Source organism: Panthera onca (genome assembly GCF_046562875.1).
Source record: "Panthera onca isolate mPanOnc1 chromosome E1 unlocalized genomic scaffold, mPanOnc1 haplotype 2 h2.Chr16_ul_2, whole genome shotgun sequence".
In the NCBI taxonomy this organism is placed as follows: domain Eukaryota; kingdom Metazoa; phylum Chordata; class Mammalia; order Carnivora; family Felidae; genus Panthera; species Panthera onca.
This window is the reverse complement of record NW_027675816.1, coordinates 734628-751658: the sequence shown is the minus strand read 5'-3', so window position 1 is coordinate 751658 and position 17031 is coordinate 734628. Positions and strand designations below refer to the sequence as shown.

General features: G+C 53.3%; 1 protein-coding gene across 19 annotated transcripts in view; it reads right to left on the bottom strand.

Annotated features, from left to right (window-relative positions):
* Positions 1-17031, bottom strand: part of MAPT (microtubule associated protein tau) — a 96975-nt gene that overhangs the window by 24733 nt on the left and 55211 nt on the right. For 7 of the 19 annotated variants that reach the window (XM_078437028.1, XM_060645809.2, XM_060645810.2 and 4 more), the window contains exons 3-7: positions 16932-17018; positions 14322-14408; positions 10484-10549; positions 4927-5232; positions 2205-2260 (exon numbers count right to left, since the gene is read on the bottom strand). In XM_078437028.1, coding sequence (XP_078293154.1) covers positions 2205-2260; positions 4927-5232; positions 10484-10549; positions 14322-14408; positions 16932-17018 — 602 coding nt within the window. The remainder of the gene's footprint in view (positions 1-2204; positions 2261-4926; positions 5233-10483; positions 10550-14321; positions 14409-16931; positions 17019-17031) is intronic. The other 12 variants (XM_078437029.1, XM_060645816.2, XM_060645817.2 and 9 more) reach the window with 5 other exon arrangements.

Genomic DNA, 17031 nt, shown 5'->3' with positions numbered 1-17031 from the left:
ACCACTGGTTTAAAGGTGTTTCATGCCCAAAGAGTTAATGGAGATTGCCAAAGCATATGATTCTTAGGGTGTTTTTCAAGAAAACATCCCCAATGTGTCATAGGTCAGAAGGGCCCCACTTTCTGCTAAATTCCAGGTGAGGAACTCATGCCGGCCTGCTAACCCTTGGCCGCCTTCTGCCACACTGAGAGTATCATGCTTGCTAAAATCACGATTGTGCTTGCTCCAAGTCTTAAAGATTCTGTCTCATACCTCAGGTCACACACACACACACACACACACACTTTCTGATTAACGACTCAAACAAAACGTATCTTAACACTATCTGGCGAATCTTCATCTGGCCAGTGTTCACTCTTGAACACACTCTACCTAAGGATACAGCCTGGTCAGTGGAGCAGATGACCTCACGGACGGAGCTGCCCCTTGGAGGAGAGGGAAACTGATTGACGATTGCTTGTCCTAACTGGCTCTGGGGTACTCTGACTGGGAAGCTTGGTCGCCTGGAGGAGGTGAGCTGGGAGGAGGAGGGGTCACACCTTCAGGCATAAAACCCAGAGGCCTAGTCCAGATGTGTTTCAGAGAGGAAGTCAGAACTACCAAGCAGGGTCCTGACCACAGACCTCATTAGGCTTCTCGGTTGTGTTTCCTCATTGGCCTTGGACCCCCATCCCCCCAAATGGCTGAGGCCCTCTGTGCCAGCCAGCCATGGTGAGGAGGCGGCCTGAGGGGTGGGGAAAGGTGTGGGGGGAGGGACACAGGCCGAGGTCCTGGAGCTGGTGACAAGGAAGGTTGCGGGTGGGTACTCCTCCTTCTCCAGCTGCACAAGCCCCCTTCTGCCAACAGCACTCCCCACCTGGCCAAGGTTCCTGAAAGAACTGACCCTTCGGTGTCCAGGGTGGGGATGTCTTACCCAAGTGTGCAAATGCATGAAGAAAGGAACGCATGCACGCATGAGGCTGGGATTCCCCTAATGTGCATCACGACTGCCTAAGAGCTACGGCCTAGGGCAGCACCCAGCTGCCTCATCAGGGGGTCTGGTGATGGCAAACCCTGACTTCCTACAGGGCAGGCAAAACACATGCCACCCAACTCCCAGGGCTACACTCGGCATCTGAAGACCCCATCGAGGCTCTGGGACAAGTTAGGACTCAGACGCTTCAGGCAGAATTTATACTGGAAATTTTAGATGCCTTTAAGAAAACTAAGTCTTCACCCAGAGCCACAGGGGGATTTTCCTGGGGAAACCTTACTGTCCAGTGACAGGAGAATTTTCCAGGATGCAAAGTCATTAAGGGAGGAAACTACAACTGACAGAAAGCCCTGAGAAAGCCAGCATGGCCGTGGATGCATTTTTGGTGGGAGCAGGAGCTTCATTCACGGTTCCTCGGGTTGGTTTCTGAAGACCGACCAAAGCTTACGTCAAACTGGCCCCATGGCAAGATTTCAAGATGGCGTCTACTGCACCACGTGTCCACTTAGCATTTAGGGCGTGTATCGGGTTTCCCTCTTCGACTATCCTTCCCAGCGTCCGTCAGCCCCTCCTGGCACTCCACACCAACCAACCAACCCATCTGCTTAGAGTTCTGAAAGCATGCATCATTTCCTCATGCTTCCGGGTTTTGCTGTGCTGTTCCCACTCCTCAGAATGCTGCTCCCACCTCTGCCTCGGCAACCCTCCTTTACCTTTCCTTCACGGCCTACCTCACTGGTCCTCTTTTCTTGGGCTTTTCCAGAACCCTCCACCTTAGGTGAGAGGTCACTTCCTTGATCAACACTCCCTCAGCCACCTGAGTAAATGATATTCTCTATACACCTTAAATATGTGTGTGTGTGTGTGTGTGTGTGTACATATATGTTTGCTGATCCTAGATTTGCAGTGGGTAGTGTAAGATTCAAACTTTACTGCAGAAAATTCAAATGTATCTTCGTTTACTGTGAACATCGCATTTCAATTCTGCTAATAGCATTGCAGTTAGGAGCTCTTACTCATGAACCTGCCGACCGCCCTTCCCTGGCAGAAGCATCAAAATGGATAAATGCTGGACCTTGAAAAGTTTGCATGAAACTACAAAGCACTTTTAATGACAGTCATCCTTCAGCGGCAGATGCTCTGTACGTGTTACATATACAAATTAATTCAGACAAGCATGGCTTCTCGATAGACTGGATGTTGGCAGAGGCTCACGGTTTCATCAGCTTACCTTGGCTTTTTTGTCATCAGCTCCCGTCCCATCTCTGCCTTTACTGACCATGCGAGCTGATAAGATACAAAATGAGAATGTAAGTTACCCCCATTTGCACAGCTCCCAGAAAGAGCCGGACGTAGTCAACGCTGATTTCTCGGGATCAGTGCCACGTGTTTGGTTCAGCTGGGCTTGGTGGGCATTAAGTTGATTTTCTTTCCCCTTCAATCTGCCTCTCGTTGTTAGTATCAACACAGCACACTGGGGTCATTGCTTGGAGCAGGCTGGCCGAGGGTGGGGACATGCAGAGGGGGCGCAGTGAAAACTTGTTCCAGGCACACGCGGACACGGGGGCAATCAGGATCGGAGACAGCGCAGACCCATCTCACGGGCTCCTTTCCTGTCTTAGCCGGGGTCAACCTCCTCCAGCGGGGACCACCTCCATGCCAAGGAGGGGCATGTGGAGGCCCCAGGGCCACAGATGGGGAAGCTCAGCTATGCTCCGACCCCCACACACTCATGCTGTCACCCAAGGGTCAGGGTAAGTGAGTTGTCTGCCCAGAGCCTGTCCCTCACTAATGGAGGCTACAGTCGCCAGCCCCAGCTGCCCGCTGACAAGCCCACTCCACACCAGCCCGGGAAGGTCTTACTGCCACCTACAGGCCCTCCCAAGGGGAGGAAAATTTCCATCGTCCAATGGAAATCCTTGCCATTTCCCCAAATTAGCTACAAACTAGTTACTGTCGAACATCTTAGCAGATCATCTCTGGAGTTTGGAAACAAACCACTGCCGGCTTCTGTGTGTAAAAGCCGCACCCCTTGGTGAAACCACACGTCCACCAGCACCATCTCTAACCCATCTTTTCCTTCGGTTGACGTTCTTTGTTGACAATTGATGATAGATTTTCATCTTTGGTTTCAATATCATAGTCCCCCTGCCAAAAGGTCAATGGGGTCTCTTGGAGGTTCACACTGGCTACTGGAGCCTGGATTTCTAGAGTGACCCGAACCGATGATCTAGCCCAGAGATGTGCACAACGTACTGCTCAGCAGCACCACTGGGACAGGTTGAAAAAACACAGATTCCTGGGCCCACCCAAGACTCGTAAGCTTAAGGCGGGGCTTAGGAATATTCGTTTTCATAAGAGACCCAGGTAGACCGGATTCACACTTTTGCCCAAATCAACCACGGCCACCATGTCACAACAAAAGCAGCTGCTAGATATGCACTTCCCAAATTGGGTGCTACTGAACGGGTCCTCTTCCAGGAGATGTTAGCAGGTGGGATCACATAAATTTGGGAAATCCATACTCTGTATCTTTCTCAGAGGGTCATAATGTGCAACTGAGTATTAAAGGTTCTGACAAGTCCTGCAGCAGCAAACCTCGCTTCACTTGGCTTAGCCTGTTTTTCCCAGACTAATTGGACCATGGAACTCTTTTTCCCCTGGATACATCTATCGATAGCCAGTGTTCATAAAACACCATTTCAGGAAACGCTCTTATAATCTGCCGCATCACAGGTATTTGTCCCCTAGTATTTTGGAATTTGGGATATTTTAAAATAAGATATATGATTTCTTTTTTTGGTCTTCAACTTTAACACAGGTTCCTTTATCTACAACATTTCTAAGTTCTCTTGACAAGTAAAATCTAATAAAAATCGAATAGAAGTTTGCAATGGATGGCTCAAGTAACACCCATTTCTGAGCCCTCCAAACACGCGAGAGGTCCTAAAGGTATGAATGCGCCCAACTTGTAGCCTGGAGGCCTCCTCTGGCCTCCTTGTCTTCCTGACAGGACACATAGACCCCAACATGGGGGAACCTCCCCTCCCACCTCTCCGGCTCCCCAAGGGCTGCTCTGGTAGAGTGGGCTGGGGCTGAGGCCCCTGAAATCCCAGCACAGGGTTCCCTGGGCTCTGCTGAGGGCGGGGGAGGAAAAGAAGATTCGGGACAGGGTTCCCGGGACAGGTTGTTTCTGCTCATTGTCTCCCCTGCCACAAGGCAGGGCGGGTAGAGGTGGGGGCTGTTAAACCGAAGGCTCAGCACAGGCTCTCGGCTGCCCCCAAATCCTCATACGTGTGTCATGTGCTGTATGTGATGTGTTGTCCGCTGACAAGAGCAGCACAGGCCAGGCTCAAGGCCTCTGTGCCTCTGGGCTCAGAGAACCTTCCAGAAGGTGCTGTGCTGACCAGGGAAGAGTGTGACGTGCACAGCAGACCCGCCCGGACTGTGAATGTGGCTCTGTCACTTACTGCTTGGTGGCCCTCAGCAAGTTACGTTCCCTCTCTGAGCCTCACTTTCCTCATTTGCAGAGCGGGGCTCCTTATGCCCCCTTGGAAGGGCTGGGAGGGTTCTAGACAACGAATTTAGGGCACATAAGTGAACCGGCTGTTATCCGCCCTGGGGAGGGCGGCACGCCGACCAGCTGGGGGCTGGAGGACTGTTGTAATTCAAGTGGCCAGAGAAACGAACGGGGCGGAAAGCGCTGGGCGGGTGTTGGTGACATGCAACATGGCGGGCAAGCGTGAGAGCAGCACGTGCTACCAGAGCCTGAGGGGCAGGAGGAGGCCACGGGAGGGTGCGCAGCAGTGCCCGGCTGGTCGGTTGAGTGGTTCTCTCTGGGAACCTCGGAAGCAGCAGGACTCAAGGAAGGGCCGGAAGCTTGGTGGCACTGCCCGCAGCCTGGGTGGCACACGAGGTCACCAGGAAGGAGCGAAGGAGCCCAAGACACAGACCTTTGAGTTGAGGGACCCGGCTGATGGGCTTCCCTGGCAGAACAGCTGCAGGCTGCTTTTCGGACGGTTCTGGAAGGTCCGACTTTTTTGTGTCCTCTCCCTCAGAAGGGCCCTGGGGCTCTTCCTCCTCTCCAGGGGGGCCGGGAAGTGCAGCCCCTTCCAAATCCACCTCTGAACGTGCCTGTTCCTTCTGCACGTTGGCTTTGATTTCCACGTGGAAGGTGAACCCGGGGGGCGTGTCCTGCCCTTCCGCCGTGGGCCCTGCACCGGGCCTGGGGGGCTCTGAGGCCTCGATCTCTGTGGAAACTTGGGAGAGGAAATCGACAGGGAGGCGGATGGCACCCTCAGCTGCGAAGCCGGACAAGCCAGTGGCTCCTCTGGAAACTGTCTGGGGGGGTGGCCCGCCTCGGACTGGGGAGCTCTGCAGACCTGGGGCGACGTGGGAGTGAGGGGAGTCCTGGGGCGAGGACTCGTCCACATCGCGGTCTTCATCGACATCCTTGCCCCCCCGCCTCTCTTTGCCATGGTCCCCCTTCAGAGGTGGCCCCTCCTGGCGCAGATCTCCCACAAGCTGGTACTCCAGTGGTTCCACGTCATGACGACTTCCCTCTGTGTCCTCTGGTTCTGTCCCTGAAGGCTGCTGTGTGGCCTCCCTTGGGCCATGAGGCAGGATGGGGGCCCCGGGCACGTGCTGGCGGGGCAGACCTGGGGTGCCCAGGTCGGCGGCCTCACCTCTCTGGTGCCCTGGCTCCCCAAGGAGGATCTCCTGCACAACCTTGACACTCCCAGGCTCCGTCTGGAGATACCCAGGGGAGGCGGGCTTCGGAAAGGCCAGACCCTCCTCGACCCCATCCCCTGGTTTTGGTCCCCACTCCTGGTGGGGCTCCTGAGGGCCACCTGTTGGCGAAGGCGGTTGGCAGACGGGATGATGCTGGGAATGGTGGGAGACCACTAGGACAGGGGCCTCTGGCTGTTTCTCCCCCACAGGCAGCACGGAGGCCCCGGAAGCTTCTCTGCCGTGGTCAGGCTGATCCTGAGAGCTAAACACATTGGCCAAGGGCCTCGAAGGTACCTCCCTCTGCTGGCTGGAAACTCTCAACTCCTCTGGGTTTGAAGAGGCAGCAATGGCAAATGGTTGGCAAGGATGCATTAATTGTTTAAGAGAAGGAACGCGCTCTTGAAATAAGAAAAGGACGTTTAAACAGCATCACGAGGCCAACTAACAAAGAACGAGGAATGCGGGCTCTGGGCTCATCTTTGTTGTTTTTCTTTGCTCAGAATGAAAGCTCTATTGGCTTACCTAACACTGACTCATTGGGTGACACTGGGTGAGCACCTCCCCTCTCTGCGCCTCAGTTTTCTCATCTGCAATAGGGGTGCTGGACCTGGTGACCTCTACGGCCCCGCTGACACCAGCATTATCCCTCTGTCGCCGGCTCTGGGCGGCCTCGGAGCACGTCAGCATCCAGGGCTGTCTTGTGCTGAATCCACTAGGCCACAGAAGCTTCTCCTTCTCTCCAGGGACACTGAGCTTCCTGAAGATTCTGGCCTCTAGACAGGACCTGGCTTGAGTGCCCCAAGGATCTCTTTTTCCTCCCTCTCTCTGTGTTTCCCCTTTTTGCAAAATGAAACCAGCGGGTGCCCCTAAACCAACCCAGCCTCAAGCTCCACGCTCTGATAGATTTGGAAAATCCAAAATTTATCATCGTCAGGAACCGTAAGTTTCCTATACACAGAAGCACAATTCAGATTTATCTGGCTCATGGGTCAAGTACGGGCCTTTTGCATAAGGTGCAGCAGACCACTGTGGCCGTAAAGGGTCCTGCGTGACAAAGACATCGCCAGCCCGTGAGACCACTGCATTCACATGGTCACACAGCTGGCGGTTGGTGGAGGTCACGTCACCCTTTCTGGCTCATCCCGGTGGCGTTCACGCGAACCCTCCTTAAAGAACCTGACCGTGTACTAAGGACAGGAGAGTCATGCTCTGTGGTACTCCTAATAAACATCCTTTTTTTTTTTAATTCCCACCCTTTAATCCTCCCATCTGGTTCCAGCAGGACAAGCCATACAATTCCTCTAAACGAAACCTAGAACCCCAAAGATTCGGGGGACTGGAAGAGCTGAGGGGAGGGTGGTGGAGAATACATGTGCGCACACAGGCGTGCGGTTGTGGACGCACTGCTAACACATGCCCGCCTTCTCTCCCCACCCGGGCAGAGTCTGTAGCTGCCTGTTGGCTCGCCTCCACCCCCACCCTGACACCAGGGCCTCGTGATCACGATCTCATTCATTTCCTGTTCCTGCCATCAACCACGGTGCCTGCCACATAGCGATGACCAACAACGGAATGCTGCCTGGTGAACTGCTGTCAGGAAAATAGGCTCATTTCTGCTTTCTGCAGGGTCTGCAGCACCTCACTGGGACCGTTGGTCAGCCGCTGGGAAGAAGAGCCCAAATGACAGAGACGCAGGGACCAGACAACCTGAGCAGGTGCCTCAGCACCATGGCTTCTCAGCAACCAACCAGCTCAACAGACCAGAGGCCGAGGCAGATGTTAGTCTTTACACCTCCTAGACGAGCCATGCATCCTTGCCTTCTGGAAAAAGCTTTCCTCCCAGAGCTTTCTAGAAGTTGCTCTCGGTCAGGACGTTACTGTACTCTAACAGACTGTAAGACCTGGAATGACCTTCATTAAAAAAGAGACAAAGGAGGGGGGTGCCTGGGTGGCTCAGTCGGTTGCACGTCTGACTCTTGGTTTCCGCTCAGGTCACGATCTCATGGTTCATGGGATTGAGCCCCGAATCGGGCTCCGTGCTGACAGTGCTTGGAGCCTGCTTGGGAGTCTCTCTCTCTCTCTCTCTCTCTCTCTCTCTCCCCCTCTATCTCTGACCTTCCTCCATTCACGTGCTCTCTCTCTCAAAATAAATGAATAAACATTAAAAAAATAGAAAAAGGCCCCCAAACATAAATAGTGAACACGTCTTGAAAAGTCATCAATATTTGATTGTACCGTGTGTGCGTATTGACTGAACCGATCATCGTGCAACTTATATTTCTGGAGGAAGGAGTGAGGCTGGGAGAATATTCTATTCAGTTCCTAGAATACTATGAAGTGCTCAGTAAGTAATAAACATAGCAATCATCTTGCAGCGGGGGGGGGGGGGGGGGGCGGTGGTCCAAGGTAAATAATATTGGGCAAACAGTGTGCAGGCCTCAGGACTCTGGATAAACTTTCCCCCCACATCCCTGTCAGGAGGCCTGGTCTTCATGACACAGGAGAAAGGTCTACCCCTCCGTGTGACAGGACGTGGGTAAGGCCTTCCCTTATCTGATACTCTGCTTCCTGCAGTGCCGTCCTAAAACGTCCTTGTCTGGCAGGTATTCATGAACATGGGCTACCAGAGAGGCCTTCTTTCTGCAGCAGAAACTGCAAGGATAAGATGTAATAACTATGCTTTTGTTAGATGGCTCTTTCTAAATCTGAAAATTGACTACAGGCCTTTAGCAAATAAAGTGTGTTTGTGGATCACGAGCATGTCCGATTTCGCTGGAGGGAACAGGGCTCATCAATTTGGACCAGTAGTCCTAAGGTAGAAACCACGTTTTCCAGATCTGGTGCCAACTTCCCACTGCAAATGTCTACCTGGTGTTCATCTTTATAGCTACATGATTCTAGGCCACTGATGGGAAAAAATGTAAAAATTGAGTGAGCACAGGGGCACCTGAGTGGCTCAGCTGGTTAAACATCTCACTTTGGCTCAGGTCATGACCTCGAGGTTCATGGGTTTGAGCCCTGTGTCGAGCTCTATGCTGACAGCTCAGAGCCTGGAGCCTGCTTCAGATTCTGTGTCTCCCTCTCTCTGCCCCTCCCCCCCCCCCCCCCCTTCTCACACTCTGTCTGTCTCTCTCTCAAAAATAAATCAACATTTAAAAATTTTTTTTAAAAATTTGAGTGAGCATGAAAACAAAGTTTCCACAAAAGATGTTGGCCTGATCTTTTCATCGCATGGAATATGTTGCAGGGACATGAAGACCTAGCCTGTAATAAATATTTGTAGAAAAAACTCAAATCCACTTCTATGGAAATAAATGGTCATTTCCAGTGGTTATAAAAGCCTCTCATTTCACCTAAGCTTGAAAATCATGACCTGAAAGAAACAGGTGGCAGGGTTCTAGTTATTTAACACACAGACTGGGGTTCTTCCTTACACTGATTATCCCTTCTAATATTTTCTGAAGCTCTCTGTGAGTCTAAGAGTGAAAACACACCTCTCCATGCTATGAGAAATGAGGTTAGCCCACTATGGGGCAATGAACAGGCGCCTGAGTGGCTCAGGGGGTTAAGTGTCTGACTTTGGCTCAGATCATGATATCATGGCTCGTGGGTTCGAGCTCTGTGCTGACAGCTCGACCCTGGAGCCCGCCAGAGCCCGGAGCTTGCTTCAGATTCTGTCTTTCTCTGCCCCTCCCCTGCTCATGCATACTAGTATTCTCTCTCAAAAATAAATACACATTAAAAAAAAAAAAACCAACAACCCTCAATGAAACACTTCTTTGGGCCCAGAGTCTTCCTAAAGCCAGATGGCCCCAATGCCAGCACTAGATGTTGGACAAATCCCATATCACTTTCTGGAGAGAAAAAAAGTGTCTTTCTAGCTCTCTGGCAGTCTAGAAAGTTCCACATGATACAGTAGACTCTCCAGTTCATCGATGCAGCAGGTGATAGAAAATGAACCTAGTGCCATATTATATCAGAGGTCTCTATTTCCTGAGATAAGGAATTTTTTCTTTTTAAGTTTTTTTTAATGTTTATTTATTTTCGAGAGAGAGAGAAATAGAGAGTGAGTGGGGGCAGAGAGAGAGGGAGACACAGAATCTGAAGTAGGCTCCAGGCTCTGAGCTGTCAGCACAGATCCCGATGTGGGCTCAAACTCACAGACCAAGAGATCATAACCTGAGCTGAAGTCGGATGCTTAACCCACTGAGCCACCCAGGCACCCTGATAAGGAATCTTTAATATAAAATTAAGTTCTTAAAACATTTGGGCTAAATGATTACAGAAAGTTGGTTTCCTTGAACACAGTTTTGGTCCCTGAGAAGAAAATCATAATAAGGTCTGAATGTTGCACAGGAGAAAGTTAAAAAGAAATTGCTTGGTGGAGATATGGTTGAGGCCTTGCTCCTGGGACAGGGCCAGAGGGCAGCCTGAGGGGAAAATCACCTATCATTCACATGTGAGTTTCTGTTGGACACTCTTTCTTGACTCCCCAGGCTGGACAGGGCCAGCCTCTCTCAGGACACTAAATACCTTAGGAATAACTCAGAAACAGTGTTAGGAAAAAAAAAAAAAAAACAGAGGTGTGTGTGTGTGTGTGTGTGTGTGTGTGTCTAGAGTTCTTTCTATGTCTGATTAGCCCATCTTTGATAAGAACCTCCTGGACCCATGAATTAGGGCCCAGGTGCGAGTTTTCTTTGCAGGGTAGAACCCATATGAATGCTGCCATCTCCCTTCTCCTGACCCCCAGGTTGTGGCAGGCGATTCTAGCCCACTGACCTTGAGTCACATGTCCGGCAGCTTGGTCTTCCAGGTTGGGGGTGTCTCCAATGCCTGCTTCTTCAGCTGGTTTATGTGTCAACAAATGAAGAAGATATAAGCAAAAACAGTTATTGTTTGCCAGAAACCAAGTTCTTTGCATCTTCCAGTATTTTTCTGAAAACATTCAGGAAAGGCACATCTTACGAGTAAGTACCAAGGGGCTGAACCTCTGGCTTTTTGCAAATATTATTGCTGGGGATGTCTACAAAAGCAGGTTACTAAATGAACCCCACCGTACCCACACACTTTGCAGGTGACCATGATCCTGTAGGAAAGACCTTCTCCACAGTGGGCCCAGGGTCCCGAGTGCCCCACTCAACAAAGACACGCAGGGTGGGTGAGGTCAGAGAAGCAGTTTACCGCTCAACCATCACCACGGGAACCACCACCGAACGGCAGGTGCACTCCCAGCCCCAGCCAGTGCTCTGGGGGCGCTCAGGGTGCAGGAAAGCACTAGGCATGCGCTGTGGAGTCAGGCTGGGGTTCGCATCCAGGCACTGCCATTTACTTAACCTCTCAGAGCCTCTGTTTCCTCACCTAGACCCCCAAGGTGATGAAAACGGCTTGTCTCGGAGGATGACGGTGAAAACGAGAATTTGAATGACTGTGTTTAGTGAGATGCCGGGCGTATGGGAAGTGCCCCACAGCTGTGCAGGTTCTTTTCTCCAAACTACTGGGCAAACCCCTGTAACCACCTGCCAGGAGTAGTTGCCACCTGGTTAGGAGGAGGCCGGGAGTGAGCAGCGTCTAGGGTGTCTTGGGCTCACCCCAAATGAAGAAGATCACATCATCAACAGTGACAAAATCAGTAAGCTTTACTGCAATGCCAATTTCTGCGCAGTGAAAAATCAGGACACTGCTCCAGGACAACAGATACAATTGTGTAGAAGAGAGTTTATAAAGCAAGTTGGTGCACACATTGACGTGCACTTGCCTCACGATGCCAGAAGAACCAACATGCATGCCCTGATGGATGGAGACAGGGAAACCACCACCCCTAAGAAATGCCTACAAGTTGCTGGCTGGGCCACGAGTCTTTTCTCCCAGACCTGAGATGGTTACGATTTCATGCCTAAAACAGAAATGCCAAGTCACCAGCTCAGGCCTGCCGTGGAGGGCATGGAGGAGGGAAAAGAAGATTCTCTGGGTCGCTGGACAGCTGCACGATGGCCTTATAAACACCTGGCCCGCTGGCTGTCCCAGAACAGTGGCAGTGAGGGCCGTGAGGGGACTGGCAGTGGGCTCCCCAACCACCAGATCATAAACACGACCTTGCTCTGGGGCCCCCGCAAGCTGACACTGTGCCACCCACGAGGTCAAACAGTGACAGCTTCAAGCACAGATTTTGTCTGAGTTTCTGACGAGGCTGCGGTAGAAAGGTTCAGAGTGACAGCAGGTCCAGCTAAGTGGCATAGAGTCCTGGAGACGGAGAACACGGGGAAGGGGGTGGGGGACACATGGGAATGACATCACTGCCGTGGCACTGGGAGGTCACTGCACTCACACGCGGGTGCAGAATTGCAATATCCTGGCCCCGGTGCATGTCAGACACTGGAGGCTGCTGATAACCCTGACGCCCCCTCACTCCCCAGTTCCCAGCAAGGGAGGTGCTCAGAGAGGCCAAAGGGAGGAGGTAGGGTGTGTGGCCGTGGCTGGACCATCACATCACTACACGGGCTTTCCGCATCCCTGAAGCCCCAAGAGGCAGGGGTTCCCATCCCAGCAAGGCAAGGATTCCTGCTGTGGGGCGGCCACACTGCATCCCCAGTAGGCCTCAAAGGAGAAGTTTCAAGAATGTAAGACACCTAACCAAGGACGACACTAGGTTACACATCATCCAGGTCAACAGCTGAAAAAAAGCCCCCCGAATCTAAATCCTCCCTATCTCGTTGAGGATGTAAAGGGTGGAGAGGGTGGCTTGGGAGCGTGGAGGACGGGCTGCATGGCCACCACCCACCTCAGCCCCAAAGGGAGGGTTTCAAGGCACCACTCGGAGACACTTGGTGCGTATCCCCTGTGGTTAGCGACACGGCGGACCGCTGTCAGAATCCCACCTGGGAAAACCAGAGGAGAGATGGGCTGGCCCCGCTTTGGGGGCGGAGCGAAGGGTGTGGCTGCAGCCCTGTGGTCAGTCTGCACACCCCAAGTTTGCTTGGGCAAAGCATGCCCTTGTGTTTCCCACGGACCCGATATGGACACAGGGAGGCAGCAGCGTGGAGGCGCCTTGGACCATGGCCGGTGGGCTGCCCATAGAAACAAGCCAACTTCAGCAGAAGGCTGGAGGGGATCTGCAGATTCCAAGGGGCTGAAGAGAGCAAAGTGCCTGCTGGAATCAAGGACAGAGGGAGGGACTTTTGGGGGATGACTGGGATGGAGGAGTCTGGAAGGATTCCAAACAGGTGCCCACAAAAGAAAGAGTCGACGTTAAACGCTGCAGAGAGCGTGAAGCCGTGCCCAGTAGTGCTGATCCAGGACGAACTTTCCTGCCTCCCGTCCCCTCCACCTCCCCAGCCCCAAAGTGGGGGGCTGCAACCCTGAATGAGCTTGGGCTACTGGATGGGACCAGACATTCTAACCGGCACTCGCAAACTGTGTTTTGCGACGAGACTAAGGTACTTTTGATCGCCTAGCAGTGATGAAAAAGTCAGAAGCGGGCTACAGTTTTCACCCTGGAGGGGAAGGGCTCTCCCACTGAGTAAACTATACAGGCACAGGGGTGGGGGTGGGGTACAAAAATCAGGTTATCCAAGAACTCATCGTTGTTCAGCCTTCAAACGACCTTCACTGTCAAGGACGAGGGCCATCCAGCTTCAAGAACACGCCTCCAAGACCAACTCACAAAGCAGAAACAGTTCTGAGGAGTGGAGGGAGGGGCGGTTGCCGCTGGACCTCTGCATGGGGTCTCTCAACGAATGGAGCCCCGAGAAAAAGCTGCAGTTTCCCAAAAAGCTGCCGTGAGCACCGTCTTCAGGAAGGAAACAAGACTCCTGTCTGGGGATGTTTTCCCCATTCTCCAGTGCTGGTGACATCCTGTCTGGAACTCTTCTGCACATCTTCTTCAGTGCCCTCCCAATCCAGAAGCCAACAGCTGAGCGTTTACATAAGCGCAAAGAACGCTACCAGAAGGGGACGGCGGCCAGAGCTCTGGGCTGAGCGAGCCGTTTCCTAAGGGTCCCAGGGGGATGGAGGCCACCACCATTTCTGGTAGGTGCCCTGTCTGTGCGACCCCCATCATCTGTGCTGACAGGACAGTCTCATCACGCCTCTTCGATGCAGATACGTTGAAAAAGCTAGTTCTAGAAATGGATGCTAGGTCACACTGCTGAGCTCCCTAGGGGCTGTCCCATTAAGATCCTCCAAAGGCGTGGGTCAGTCATGAGACCTTGCCACACGCTTGGGTGCCCCAGGCGGTAAACTGTCTGTTAGGAGGTGACCCTGTCACTGGGCAGAGCCCCAGCAGGAAGGTGGACTGAGCCCAGGGATGATCTGCCACCAGCCTGCCTCGGAGGACCCTGCAGAGAGCTTGGAGCTGTTGTGCCGGCTGAGATGGAGGGAGAAGCTGGACGGAATCCAGAAGATCCTCCCTCCTCTGGGAGGCTGGCGGGCAGCCACGGAAGCCATCGGCCATCAAGGCACCAAGATTGGAATGACCCAAGATTCCCAGAAACCGGGAGTCCTCCCACGTTGCTGCCTCGCTGGGAGACAGCATAACCCCTATTCGCACCCACTCCTCCTTGCAGGGCAGCCGGGCACCCGGCCAGGGCCGCCTCCACCCAGCCACGAGAGTCACCCTCACCTGTGGTTCCTTCTGGGATCTCCGTGTGGGGCTGAGCGGCCGCCTGCTCGCCGGGGGCTCCCTCATCCACTAAGGGCGCTGTCGCGTCTGGAAACCGAGAGTCGCCTTAAGGAGGCTAGGAAAGCCAGGCCAAGCCCCTCACCTTACTTCTCGAGTGGGAGCAGGCAGGGGCGGGGAGGCAGGAGGGGACTCGGCGGCATGCAAAAAGCAACACCACAAAGCAACACCCAGAGCCGCGCCCCTGCCTGATGTTTCCCCAGGAAGCACATGAATATCTTGCTTGGTGGCACCGCCTCATGAGATGCCCAGGCCATCTGCCGGGGACAGCCCCCGTGTGGACGCTGCAGCAGAAGAGACTGCCGGGGACGGGCCCAGGTGTTTTAAAGAGGAAATGTCTAAAATCAGATGGCCGTGAGGCTTTGAGCAAGACCTTTGCCTTTTGGGCCTCAGTTTCCTCATCTGCAAAATGGGAATATCATTGCCAGGTGACCTTCAAGTTCTCGTCCAGCTCTAAGCCCCCTGTCCTGTGAGTCCGTGACCCACGGTTAAAAGCACAGACTCCCCCAGGTGGCAATGAACAGGCTGGTCCCGTCCAGAGCTGGGTGCTTGACAATAGGCTTAACAGATGGTCCACCTGCAGAGCAGAGGCCACAGGTAAAAACCCACCACCAGGAGCTGCTGTCAGCCTCTCATCAAGGTGAGCACCTTCCAATTCAGCACTCCTCCCCAAGCAGTGCCCTGGCATACGCCCAGGCTGTTCCCGGCAGACATAAGGAGTTGTCAGCTTTGAAAGCTTTCCAAGAGTCCGAGTCAATTTAGTCAAATGGAATCCATTTTAATCACGGTCGTCTCGGGAGCAGGCGGAGCCGCCTGGCCAAGCCCAGCCCCAGCAGAGTCCCCTTCCTCGTGGGGAGGGAGTGGAAACTCTCGGGGCCCACACATGTACAGGATCCAGAGTGCAGCAAGCCTTGGTTGGAAGATTCTTCCAGAATAATGTTGACGGGGCCACTGACAACCATGATTTAGGAGGCTGCTATGAAGTCTGGCATTAGTGTTTGACGACCTCAGGGAGGTAGCAACTTGCAAAACTGTCCTAACCAGATCAGCAGGAAATGTCTTGCATCAGCAGCTCTAAGAAGGAGCACAAAGAGCCCTTGGCCTGGGTATTCTCTTCACTGGGCTGAGAACCTGGGGGGGGGGGGGGGGCGCTGGGGTGGGGGCAGGGCCACACCTACTTTCTCCCCCACAGATGGTCCCTTACACCAAGCAATTGGCAGGCACTTTCTCAATTCATTCAAAGGTGGACACTTGGGGAGATGCCGGGACACGTTCTCGTCTTGTGACAGCCTCCAAAGTCATGGGCAGAGCCAGGAGGAGGAGAGTACTGAGAAGAGAACCATGAACCTCCCTGGGGATGAATGGCGGGGGGGGGGGGGAATGGAAGGGCAGATACCTCAGACTGGTTACTTAAGAGCCATTCTCAATGCCCTTATCCCTTGATTTCTCCTACTTATGAGTCTGGAAAGCAAAACGCTCCATGTTCCGGCCTCCCCCTTATAGCCAGGCGTGGCCATGAGACTCAGCTCTGGCCAATGAGACATAAGCAGAAGTCGGCTAGGCGGGGCTTGCAGGAAAACTGCTTTCCTAATAAAAAGGAAACACATTTGATTTCAGGGCCCTTTTAGCCATGCTTTGCTACTTTCCTCTTGCTTGGAAGGCAGATGTGATGCTTGGAAGTGCAGCAGCCATCTTGTAACCACGAGGCAATAAGCCAACCATTACAGATGGCAGAAGATAAAGACAGAAGAGCACTGATCACGCTGGAGACCTGCTGCCATCCAGACATGTTATTAAGTGAGACCAACAAACCTCTTCATATCTGGGCCCCAGCTAGTTTGGTTTTCCATTACCTAAAACCAAATGCAGTGTTGACTGACTCAGAAGGGAAGCAAGAAAAGGTGGTCAAAATCAGGACCAAGGAGCTCTTCAGGAAATACATGAGGAGCTTTGTAATAACCTAGACACCAAACGTCTAGAGAGGACAGGTCAGAAGGCGTGCTGGAATGCACACCTCGGCCAAGGTCCAGAGCCCTGGACCATGCCAAGAGCCCAAGAAATGAAGGATACTAAACCAGATCAGTCCCAAAGTATGAGCTTGGAGATGTGCACCGACCCGCCCCCTCTCTCACCCAAATGGCTGCACTGGGACCTGGTGGCTCATGAGAGAAGAGCAAGGGGGGCGGGGGCTTCTGAAGGAGTGTGGGGTGGGGGGACAGCTGCCACGGAGCAGGGGCTTTGTGGAGCTCTGCTCGGGCCCCGCTCGGCCACAGACCCAGCCTCTCCAAACGTGGCTGCCTCAAAGCACACACACGATGAAGGTGCCCAAACACGGCACTGGAGAGCGAGGCACCAAAGCAGGGCTTGGCTCCCGTGACATTCCCGGGCCTGAGCCCGTCCTGCAAAGCACCGAACAAGCATGGCCGTCAGCCAGCGGGAGAGGCAGCAGCAGACGCAGCCGGGAAGGGTGGCACGCGGGGCTCAAAGCACGGCTAAGCGCAGGCTGGAGGCACGGAGGAGCTGTCTCAGTGAGGCAAGGAGAGGAGGGCCCACCTTCTGCCGTCGGCGTGCTCTTAGCATCCGAGGTTTCAGAGCCCGGTTCCTCAGATCCATCATCAGCGGGGGTCTGCAGGGGAGACTCTGGAACATACAC